The 12493-nt window shown below is 35.5% G+C and overlaps 1 protein-coding gene across 2 annotated transcripts; it reads right to left on the bottom strand.

Annotated features, from left to right (window-relative positions):
• Window positions 1-1573: 1573 nt before the first annotated feature.
• Window positions 1574-11362, bottom strand: LOC130969556 (DEAD-box ATP-dependent RNA helicase 16). Of its 2 annotated transcripts, none has more exons than XM_057895332.1 (16): window positions 10888-11362; window positions 7784-8040; window positions 7386-7541; window positions 7196-7285; window positions 6904-7032; window positions 6452-6552; window positions 5970-6084; window positions 5462-5593; window positions 4990-5055; window positions 4582-4755; window positions 4289-4384; window positions 3957-4094; window positions 3302-3384; window positions 3180-3217; window positions 2688-2896; window positions 1574-2060 (listed from the first exon to the last, which is right to left on the bottom strand). In XM_057895332.1, the coding sequence occupies exons 2-16, from the start codon at window positions 7961-7963 to the stop codon at window positions 1986-1988; spliced, it is 1782 nt and encodes a 593-aa protein (XP_057751315.1). In that variant the 5' UTR covers window positions 7964-8040; window positions 10888-11362; the 3' UTR covers window positions 1574-1985. The 2 variants fall into 2 exon arrangements, with proteins under 2 accessions (XP_057751315.1, XP_057751316.1); XM_057895333.1 differs by lacking the exon at window positions 1574-2060 and adding an exon at window positions 2132-2618 and having other exon boundaries at window positions 2720-2896.
• Between the last annotated feature and the right edge of the window lie 1131 nt (window positions 11363-12493).

Raw genomic sequence — 12493 nt, 5'->3', positions numbered from 1 at the left:
GGCCTCCTATAAAAGGACCATGAGTTTGAGGGGCGGAGGGGGAGGGGGATATAAGAGATACATCAGTCATATAGAGCTAACTGATTTAACAAACTTCTGTTAGAATTCTCTGTATAAAGTTAATAACTTTGAGACTCTATATAACAGAATATACATACTGCATAATAATGTAATAATTCAATATTGAATAATACTCATTCTCATATTCTCCCACTTTCAGTCACTCTAATCTCTCTCTTCAAATCAAGGTTGTCATTGTTATCTGATACCTTATATTTCTGTAATTAAATATTATACATCTCTTAGGGGATACCGTTTGGATAAACAAAAAAAAATATTATACGTCTCAGATTATAGTTTAATATACATGATATTTATCTATTTGTTTAGATGTAGATGTACATTTTTTTCCAAAATATATAAATACCGTTTAACAATTTTTATGAATAAAAATTTGTTCTTTTATAAAATAAAAAAAAATCACATCCCATAAATTCGATCGGCCAAACAAAACAAAACAAAACAAAAACCCCCCCTTCTCTCCCTCTCCCTCTCCCCCTCCCCCCTTTTTCTCTTCCCTACGCTGCCCTGCCATAGAAAGAAAATCTCCATGCCCATCCCATCCTTCGCACTTGGGTGTCCACTACACAGCATAGCCCAATTAATATCAACCTAGTATTGTCCCAGATCCGATCCAATCCAATTTTCTTTTCTCATTTTGGTTTCTTATTTTTTTTAACTTAATTTTATCTTACTAATAAAAAATTATTCACTACGTTAACAAAACTCACCGACAAGTTAACAGTAACTCTCAAACAAAACCTACTGCAGTTGCTCCTGGCAAAAGAGACCGACAAATCAGAATTAGTTGAGTACCTTCACGAATCAACATCAGAGGGACACTCCGTATTTCTCAATGGACATACTCCTCCATCTCATGAAGATGAAGTTGGTGTCATCACCGTAGCAACCCCCATAATACAAATGCCAATTAATCATATATAATTTAACTAGATTGGTAACAAAAAGACCAACTTAATTTATAGTTATAAAACTCGAGGAATAAACTCAACATATTCAAAGTTTAATAACCTAATTATCGAATAAGAATTCAGATACCAAATTAAATCTTATTTAACAAGAATCAGGGAAGCTTTGGTATTGACATCAAAAGGCAAGGCAAAAAGTGAAAATACTGTCATTCTTGCAATCAGATAGATCTAAGGTTTAACCTCTAGTACCGCTTCTTTCTCTTCCCTACCCCCAATCCCACTCCCACCCCTCTGGTTCTCATCTCAAAGGGAACCATGGGCTTATCTCCTCTAAAACTGGGTTCACTTTTTTGTTATTCATTGTTGTCGGCACATAAAGCTACAAAAGAATGCAGCATAGTTAATAAATCAGAATCCATGCTCATTACTAAACTTATTGAAGAGATAATAGAACCAAGATAGATCATAAGAAGAATTAGGCCAAAAATTAGGATATATAAAGAGAAAATAAGATTTCCACTGTAAAAAAGCAAATGAAAGGCCTTCATAACAATTCTCATCGAATCAATAATGAACTGTTCAATAATAGATGAATTGGATCTACTTGGAAACTTAAAAATCCTAAAATGTACAAGAGAAATATCGAGATAGAAGCAAAAACTTGACGTGAATCGACAACCAAAAGTCATCCATCGAAATGCTCATGTTACAATAATGCATCTGAATCTAATATGTCAGCTTCTTTACTGTCTAATAGAAATGCACAAGTTAAAAGTCCTACACAGTTGTTTAGTGTAAAACGCTTAAATAACGCATTGATGTTTTGTTTTTGGTATAATATTTGCTTCAATGTTGCCTTTTCCTATCAGTCAATGAATGAATCGTCTAAATCAAATCTTTTGGCTTTAGATTGAATTTCACGACAATTACAATACTATTTAGAACCAAAATTACAACAAAATTGTGGAGACTGCAAAAAGACTCTAGAATAAATCAGTCGGTCTTTCTGTGCTTATGTCTACCACCGCTATTGTTGTGGCTTCCACCTTTGTGCGATCTTTTTGATACCTAAAGACAGATATTTAAATAAAATATCATATTGGACAAAAATAACTAAAAAAAAACTCCACACAATTGAAATTTATCCTGAGATCTAACAAGTATTATATTGACATTAACACAAACAAATCCATACAAGATCTAACGGCTCTATAGTGGTTGTGTTCATTTTCTAATTAACCTGTAAGCCCCAATGATTTGACCAAATTTTCAACTAAGTACATATAGTTTTAAATTTTTTTTAAATAAGTCTTAACATTTGCCAAGATCCGGTAATCAAGTCCTTAGAATATCCTAACATTACAAAATCTTTCCAAATTTTATATAATTACTAATACATCCCCATCCAATAGTGTCGGCTCAAGGCTCAAGGCTCAAGGCTCAAGGCTCAAGGCTCAAGGCTCAAGGCTCAAGGCTCAAGCATATTAAAATTTATTCACCCCAAACAACAAAACTGTCGTTGCACCAAACACTACAAAATTTTATCTTTAAAGCGTCTTCCTCTGTTTATTTTTTCTTTTTTTCCCCTGTTGTTTCTCCCTCCTCTCCCCATTGCACTCTCTCCCACTGTCCGAGATAGAAAATGAACACAAATTAGGAAAGAGGTAAGATCCATGGGAGGTAAAGTTATCATACCGCAGCAGAGATAGCCTTCAGAGGGTCTCCACCTGTTTTTGGTTTTTTCTTGAATCCCTTGCGACGATTATTTTTTCCCATTGCATCACTTGCAAGCTTGACCATTTTCCTTGCCTCCTGGGTGGTCTTGTCTAATAGGTAGTTAGGCACATCACGCAGGTGCGAAGGAGGTGCATTCTTGCTTAAAACTTTGTCATGTTTCAACAGATCTGCTCAACCCCAAATACAATTTGAAACCTTAATATTTAACTTCTTCAGATATAAATGTAAAAGTGCCCATCACAGGCACAAGAAAACCAATTAGTTTCATGGATTTGGATCTTCTAAGGTTTGAATTTTACTTTAGAGAGTAAAGTATGATCTTCTACCCTTGAATAGTTTATCTTTCATATTCATTTTTGGTCCCACCTATGAAATAAATAGTGAGAGATCACACTTTACTCTCTAAAGTGAAATTCAAACTTTAGAGGATCCAAATCCTAGTTTCATTACCCAAGTCTCTTGGATTACTTTCAAAGTGGGCCTTCAACCTAAATTAGAAAAGCAAACAAACGTATTAGAAAGATAACACAGCAAGAATCACAAGCATGCCACATCCAATATCAGGTACTCACTTTTCAGAGTTTAGAATTTCATTCCGCAAATCCTGAGCACGTGATTCTCGCACAGCAATTTTAGTTACGCTCTTCCCAATGTCCTGCAACATTATGATAAACATATTATCTAAAAAAGCAACTATGATTTCCAAATATAATTAGGAATGCCATGCATATACACTTAAAATCAGATAAAAGAACAGGAAGATTTTTTTTCTAGATCTTTCTAATGCCGTGAATATACCATGACATGCATATACACTAAATCTTCAAGTAAAAGAAAAATAGAAATGGCAGAAAGACACACCGGGCTTGTCAATCAATATTCTCAAGCTTAAGATACAAATGAAACGACAAGTACACAACGATTTTTCTAAATTTAGTCACAAACTCTACCAGGAAGTTGGAACAACAATTATTGGGAGCAGTCCCTGATGCCTTTAGGTGCAGCCATTCTCTGGAACGTGCATTGGGCTGCCCTTTTTCTTAAAGTCACAAATTATGTAACAAATTAAATAAGTAATTCCATTTTTAAACTAGAATTTAAATCAAAATGAAGTAGAAAATATATCATGTCACTCAAAGACTAACTACTTGAAGCATTAATGAATTGCTATGGTTGTTTACAAGTTTTTTCTTCAAGAGTAAAGGAAAATAGGAAATGATAAATCACCTCAGCCCTATACCGCAAAGATTCAACTGCATTCTTGGTGAGGAAAGGAAACTCCACAATTGTGTTTGAGCCCTTGTTTTCATCATCACCAACAAAAGCTTTTACTTCTTCCAATGTTTCCATCTCATCTGTTGAAACCTATGAAGAAACAAAGGCATACAGATAAATTAGCCAGGAATGCGTAGCTGGTGCACCTTTAATCTTTTCTAGTTTCTAGTATACCCAGTGGACCAGGACAAGGGACAAACAAACAAATCTAATCTGATAAAGGATATACGCCTTCAAATTCACTCATTGAAAAAAAGCAGGCTTTATTTGTCGGATAAGCTCACCAGAGAAATAGAAGCACCAGAACTATATGCTCTTCCTGTACGTCCAATTCGATGTACATATCCTGCAACACTTCGAGGCATATCAAAGTTTATAACCTGTCCATCAAGAAGGAGGGAAAAAATTAACAACCAATTGTTCAGTATACAGAGCATTTTCCCATGGAATGCAGAGATAATCACAAGATTAAATTTACAATTGTGCAACTCTTTCTAAAATGGCATAGCAGAGCAACAATGTCAAATATGTAATAGATAGTTGCATGACAAATACACAGAAGGGAGGAGTTGATTACCGTGAATACATTTTTGAAATCAATTCCCCTTACTACTCCAAATTCAGAATCGAGTTTAAGTTTATGTTTCCTAGACTTTCGTGATCCTTTGCCTTCTTTAGGTGCTTCATCCTTCTCCTTCGACTGACTGACATCAGTTGCAATAAGATAATCAAACAGACCAGCATTGAACTCCTGATAAATTCAGATATATCAAAATCATGAGAAACAATATAAACCCACAAATAATAATAATAAAATCCACATCTTAAGAAAACATATTTATTAAGTTCTAATTCTTCACTTGGAAGAAAAAGCCATAGTGCTATGTTAAGTGCCAAAAGCCATATGCACATATCAGCAATCATTTAAAAATATAAAATAAAATAAACAGAAAAAGGAGGAAGTAAACTGGATAATATTGCATACCTCAAGAATATGGAGTCGGGAATTCTGTGGCAACTCAGCATTTAAAACAGCAGACTTAATCCCAAACTAGAAAAAACATGGGAAAAATTAGATAGAGGAAGCAATGACAACAACAAAATAATCCCAACTCAAGTCTAAATGTTTAGGATTTAGACCATGAGCATTGGTGCAGAGGAATTTTTTAACGAGGTAGAGAAGCAAGAGATAGAACCCTAACAGTTACAAACTCCATCAAGATACTACAGGTTGATTTAAAATTTAATCCAAAACATTTTGATAAAAAATGAAAGAAGGAATAAGTGAGATAAAAATTTTATTCATTATCCATAATACTGACACTGTACAAAAGTCAATGCAAGTCTAATACAATATTATGTATATGTGCTAACATTCGTGTATGACATGCATGATGTAACTAACATAAAATTAGTTGGATTCAATTCATTGAGTGCATAAGAACAACTGTGTATACCTTTTCTAGGAATAATTTCAATCTGAAACTCATGTCTATGTCATTAGTGAATATCAGAACTTTCTTTTGCACTAACTCCAACTTCAAAACAGCAAGGGTGTAGAGCAATTTATCATTGGCAGGGCACGAGATCTGAGAAAAAGATATTTGATGAAAAATGTTAAAGGATTATTAACTCCAAAGTAATAATAATGAGTAAGGAATCACCTGCAAAAAGGAAAAGCACCCTCCACGGAGGTGACATGTAAGATAATTAAAAAAAATGATAACAAGCCTAACATTTTTCAAAAGTGTGAATGGATCAAATTTCGATTTTATTTTCAAGGACTAAAACTCTTCTCACCCCAAATCAAATAAATATATAAACATTAAAGATCATCCCCATTTCTAGAGTGTACACAGATGTGAGTGAATATGTGATGCAATATTATTGCAGATGCACAAAAGAATTAACATAATCCCAACTACTTCATAATACCAAAGATATGAGAAGAAAGTGATGTCTCACCCAGAACTGCTGAACATTTTTTGGGATCACGTCATCCTTATTATTTCCCACTTCAGGCAAAGTCAAAATGAATGGGTTGTGTAGAATCAACTTCTTTAGTTTGTCAACATCAGTACTGAATGAGTCAATAGTACGTCTCAAACAAATCAATATAATTGAATAGAACTTAAACCATAGACATATGCAATGTAAGATCAGTCCTAGAATAAAGTCATGGAATGATCAATGATCTTAAACAACAAAACACTTGCCAACAAAATTTTATTGAGCCAATTTTGCTATAGTAATCAAGGTGTTTACAAAAGTGCAAGAATGTACCTACCTGTTTTCAGTCACCTATTATCTAATATAATGAAAAAAGATTCAAGCACAACAAAACAAAGAATTGAAGAATGAGAGATGTACATGCTCATGATAATTAAATAATTGAGCAAAACAAACATGACAAGTGGCAGAAACACTGATGATGCAAAATAACACACCTTGATGTTGCGGACATAAGAAGACACTGGCAACTTCTGGGTACATGAGGCGTAAAAGATTTTATATCATTTTCATATCCATATGATAACAGAAGATCTGCCTGGAAGCACAAGAATTGAGAAAATCAATCATTCATTAGATGCAAAAATGAGTAGCACAATCAAGGATTATTCATCTTTAACTTGGATTAGAATGATATTTCCAGTATTTGGAAATTGAAAGTTGATAAGAACCATGGAAACCAAAAAAAAAAGGTATCTAGTCGTCTAATCAAGTTATTCTTGTCAACACATAGCAGGTCAGATTTTGCAAAATGCAATCGAAGTCCAGTGTGAACATAAAGTACTCAATATGAAGAAAGAAACCGACAGCTGTCCTAGAAAATGTTCAACTAAGAATAAAATGTGGACAACTAGATACTATACAAACAATATGCTACATCTGATTTCACCTCATCAAGAATTAGAGTTTCAAGCGTAGCATAAATGGAAGCTGGTTGAAGTACACCATCAAACAGGCACTTTGCTAGGCAAGCAGGTGTGGATATCAAAATATCAGGAGGTCCAGTCAGAGCTGCACGCTGCAAACCCAATGCAGAACAAAAATAGCAATAAGATTTATGCAGCATGCACTACGAACTAACAATTACAAACAAAATAATAAAATTTCCACACATCATGGCATCACATAGAAACTAGTGATAATGAAGAAACAATAACAAAAAAGAAGGCATGGTCACTAACCAAATCAGAAGCTTGCATATTGCTATTCAATTGGGCGACTTTCAGTTGAACTCGGCATAACTCAATGAGTGACACAACCTCTGTGTAGACCTGAAGTTACAATCCAATTGAAACATATTAGCAAAGTAGAACGAAAAAGGAAAACACACACATAAAGAGAACATTTTTAACAAAGCTAAAGAAAACCAACCTGTTGACACAGCTCGCGAGTCGGAACAAGAACAAAAGCATTGGGTGCCTGCTTCTTGCGATCAACATTAGCGAATAGTTTCTGTAGCATGGGGAGAAGGTAAGCAAACGTCTTCCCAGAACCCGTCTTCGCACGAGCAACCACATCCTTACCTTCCTAAAAAAACAAATGATCTAGTGAGCTTCCCCAATTGGAGACCCTACATTGCAGAATGCATAGAATCTCGAAAAACCTAACCAACTTCTAACTAACTTAACCAACCAACCAACCAGCTATATCAAAACTCGGCAAAACAGAAAGTCGTTGCCACTGACAATAATAATAATATTGTAACTAATAACTGAATAACTAACTAACTGGCTAACTAACAATTAGAAGTAAAGGGGCTAGAGAGTGACCAGAATGAGTGGAATAGCAACTCTCTGAATTGGTGTGGGCTTGTCGATTCCTTTCTTGAGCAAGGCACGAATGAGACGAGCGTCCACACCGAGCTCCTCGAAGCTCTTATCGTCGCTTGCATCTTCTTCGAATCGCTGCACCGTTTCTTTCAATATGTTTTCGGTTGTTGTCGCCGCCATCACAGCACCACAATTCAGGAATGGACGTTGCACTAATGGCAGCACCCTAGCCTTATAGTCGACGGCGAACCTTTAAACTGATAAGCAACAATAAGGCATAGTTATTAGAACCGAAACAGTAATCGACCCGTTCATACGACTGGGTCACCGGGTCCCTGGTTTAACCAATGGGTTACTAGTTGAATCGGTTGACCTAGTCACAATTAAATATAAATACAAAATTGCGAAAAATAAGCTTAAAATTAAAAATTCGAAACATCTTCATAAACACATTAACAATTCTTAAACATAACTAAGCAAAAATAGAAAATATACTAGTCAATAGTACAAAAATACTTTCTCAATTTAAATGAAGAGAGCAAAACATAACACAATAAGTAAATCAAATGCATCAAGACAAATTGGAATAATTAACAAACTAATCAAAAACTAAATTCAACTAATTATACCAACTCAATATTACCTATGTAAGAATCAAATGAATCAATACTAAGAATCAAATCTATTCTTACAGCAACGAATTCGGCTCATTGATAATTTCATCAACAAATTCAACCATGATAATTTTCAGCAACAAAAAATTTAGCTCCAAAGATGATTTACAGCAACAAAAGGTTTAGCTAAGTAATTATTTCGGCAAGACAGCAACAAATTCAAGGTTCAGTGATGATAATTGGCAATAAATTCAACTCGGTGATGATTTTCATCAACCAAAAAATTAGCTCAGTGATATTTTCAGCAACAAATTCAACTTACAACAACAAATTCAACAAATCCAAGTTCACTCATGATTTACAGCAACATTTAGATTAGCATCAAGGCAAATTAATTAATCAGCAATTCAGCAACATCTCAAAATACATGAAGGGAAATCTGAAAAAAAGAGAACAAGGGAAGCGATGATGCAGAGACTCATCAACGGTCCATGGTCCACGGCGATGGCAACGACCCGAAACCAGAAGACGACGAGCGCACGGAAGGCGACGAAGCAAACGGATCCCACGTGTTGCTTCTGCCGCCGCCGGCGAGGAGCCCAGGGACGAGACTCGAGTGAGACGACGAGGAAGGCCGCGAGACGAGCGACGAGACGCCAGCGAGTGTGATTGAGACGAGCGACGAGACGGCGGTAAGTGTAGAGGGCTAGGCAGTGAGAAAGACGAGAGAGTTGGAGTCTCAGAATTGAGGGAGAGATGAGAGTCTCGGGGTGAGATGAGTTAGAAGAGCTAGGGTTTTGGTGTTTTTTCCAAGGTTCTGAAAACCGAACCAGTCATCAAACCGCTCTAGTCATTGGTTCACTAGTTTATTGGTCCAACTGATCTAACCATGGTTCAACCGGAAAAACCGTTCCATAATAAAATAATAAATAAATTATAAATAAACATCCTAAATATCTTTGAAATTTAAAACCCTACATAAAATATCACCAATTAAATGTAATTAATCATCAAAATATGCAATGACTTGCTGCAAATTTGTTGACAATTAACATAATTATACTTCCATTAAAAATAGCTGGATTGAATTAAAATGCACAAGTTAAAGATAGAGAATATTGTCTTAATGTAGCTAAGTCAAAAAGTAAAACAAAAAATGATAGTGTTGCACAATAAACACACAACAGAGCCTGAAACAAACACACAACAGAGGCTGAAACAAAAACACAACAAAGCCTGAAACAAAAAAATCCAACACGGAGGACGGGTAGCAGGTCGGCAGAGATCAAGAACAGGGACAGTGCAACCAAACAATGAACAAAACAATGAAAACAGAATTTTTTTATATATAACAGAACAATCAAAACATGAATCATACAATCACTAATTGCAAATTTTTTCTTCATAAGAACAGAACAATGAAAACATGAAACATATAATAACTCAAAAGATCACCAATTGCAAATTTTTTTAATAAGAACAGAAGTTAGAACAGTGAAAAATGAAGAAAGATTAACAGTTTTCAACCCAATTTTAACAAAGCTCATCACAATGATTAACAAAAAAAAAAAGCAATGTAGGAATAGTGAATCAGTAACATAGGCAGTGCAAATTCAAGAAACTTTAATAAAATTTAACTACAGAAACAGACAGTAAAGCAGTAATAGAGTTATAAATTTAAAATTTATCATCAAATACAATCAGTGAGCAAAACCAGTCAACCAAGTACTGACTGGGCATTCGGAAAAAAAAAAAATCAAAAGAACATTTAAATCACAGCAAAAACACAACAACAACAATAGGAACATTTAAAACAAAGCAACCCAAAAAAAATCTAAAAATCACCATTGCTGAAAACAATGATTTGATACGTGTATGCTCAAAGAATTAAAAGCTAAGCTTGCAGGAAAGTGAAGAATACCCAAACCAAAGAACCTTCAATCACAGCTTAAATCAAGAACAGAAAATCACAACAAAAACAAAAAAAATTAAAAGTAACAGAAGAAAAACAGAACAACAACACAAGAACAATTAGCAAATTAACAAGTTCACAGTAACAATTAAAATTTACCAGAAGAACACTAATGCAAGTGGAATCATCATGCTAATATGTTTTTTGCAAAGATGCTATTTGTGCAGCTAAAATTTCCTAATTACTAAGATCCAATTATTCTAATTTCACATGCAATCAACTTACTAAGTTTCTAAAAGCTAGAAATTATAAAACCTACCAGAAATATGGTTAAAGCATTTTATCAAACATGTTGAGTGCGGCAAAATTAAAACGAAATAAGAGAATTCAAGGCTTAATATCAATGTGATTTAGAAGAGAACATAATTATTGTAACTTTAATTCAGTCTATGAAAAATCCAAACCACTACCAAATCAAATAGTTTCTTATTGTAATGGAAATCAGAAGTTGCAGAGTTTGAAGCAGAGTATTGGTGTTGTGTGAGTGTATTGTCTGGTGGCGGGTTTAGGGAACTCACGGCGGCGAAAAAAGAGAGCAGTTCGACGATTAGGTGGAGCGCGCGGGTTGGTCGCAGAGTTTGAAGCAGAGCAACGTGGCTTCCAGACGAACGCGAATGCGAACTCGAACGGTGAACGGCTAGTGAACGCGAACGGGGAACGGCTAGTGAACGCGAACGGGAAACGGCTAGCGAACGTGAACGGCGAAGAACGCGAACGTAGACGACAGCTGAACGAAAACCCGAACGTGAACGGCACACACACGGCGACGGAAGCGCGGCTGAGCAGACAAAGACGACGGACGCCGAGCTCAAGGAAGCAGCCGCGATCGGTGACAGTGAACAGGGGTTGAAGACTTGGAGCACGAGGGAAGCTAGATAGACGGACGGATGGAGAACTTTGAGTGCGACGGACGGCGTCAGTATGCCACTCCTTGCGGCGGTGGTGTAGGCTTAACAGTGCTAGGGTTTTTTGGCTGGGTTTGTGTTATTTCTATCTGAATGAAAGAAAGAAAGGGTGAAAGCGAGAAAGAAACGGAGCTTCCGTTTTTGTGTAAACCGGGCGGGTTCAGGTTCAGTCCGACCTGCCGGTTCTTGGCCGGTTTAACCGTTTCTCACCGGTTTTCTAAACAACGATTTTACATACCTGACCGAACTGCTAGTGTTGCCGGTTCGCATTTGAATCGGTCTGATTGATCGGTCCGATTCAATTTTCAAAACATTGATTTTTTTTTGGTGAGTTTTGGATTGAAGCTAGTGTAGTGTAGGATGTAGTTTCTTCTTTTTTAAAAAAAAATACCCGATCTGAGTTGTATAAATCAGTCGGGTCACCCTTTTTTTTTCAAAACCCGCAAGGTTGACTCAAGTCTCTTCGAGTCTAATAGAAACATAGTTATTAGAACCAAATCGGTAATTAATCCAGTCATATGACAGGGTTACTGGGTTATTGATTCAACCGATGGGTCACTGATTTATCTGGTTGACTCGGTCATAATTAAATAAAAATATAAAATTATAAAAATAAAATTAAAAATTAAATGCATGTTTTCAAAAAAAATATATTAATGACAATCAAATACAATTCTTAGATATAATTTATGGTGCAAAAATAAATAATAAATTAGTCATTAGTACAAAATACTTTATCAATTTAAAATGAATGAGGGAAAACAAAAGATAACACAATCAATATTAATATATCAATATGTTTGTATATTATGTGTTGTTACTTGTTTGGTATCCATATTAATCCATGCTTAAAAGAATAAAAAAAATAAAAATTCATTCATGAATTATTATATATTTAATTTTGTCACATATATTAATAAAAAACAAAGTGGGGCGCAATGGTTCAGCGGGGCGCGGGTGTATCGTGGACCCGCACGGGTTCAGTGCGGTCTCAAACGCAAACCGGTCGATTCTCAATGAGTTTGACTATTATTGACCAGTTCAATTGTAAGTTCGGTCCAATTCACCAAGCGAATTGGCCAGACCACCGGTTCATCAGTTTTTCAGTCGAATCGGTCAATTCGGTCCAATTCTAATAACTATGGATGGGAGCACGGTCCAACGAGTACTCAACTTGGTCAAGTGATCGAGTGAGCGAGTTTCCGATCGAATCAGACAA

Source organism: Arachis stenosperma, chromosome 3 (assembly GCF_014773155.1).
Source record: "Arachis stenosperma cultivar V10309 chromosome 3, arast.V10309.gnm1.PFL2, whole genome shotgun sequence".
NCBI lineage: Eukaryota > Viridiplantae > Streptophyta > Magnoliopsida > Fabales > Fabaceae > Arachis > Arachis stenosperma.
This window is presented reverse-complemented; position numbering and strand designations above follow the sequence as displayed.

Bases quoted from the DNA above. Each gene is read 5' to 3' on its own strand.
- LOC130969556 (XM_057895332.1), bottom strand. From the start codon at position 7,963: ATGGCGGCGACAACAACCGAAAACATATTGAAAGAAACGGTGCAGCGA. The intron at 7,033-7,195 runs GTTAGTGACCAT...TTGGGTTTGCAG, and splicing joins ATATGCAAGCTTCTGATTTG to CGTGCAGCTCTGACTGGACC. The intron at 6,085-6,451 runs GTGTGTTATTTT...TGACTCATTCAG, and splicing joins CTTATGTCCGCAACATCAAG to TACTGATGTTGACAAACTAA.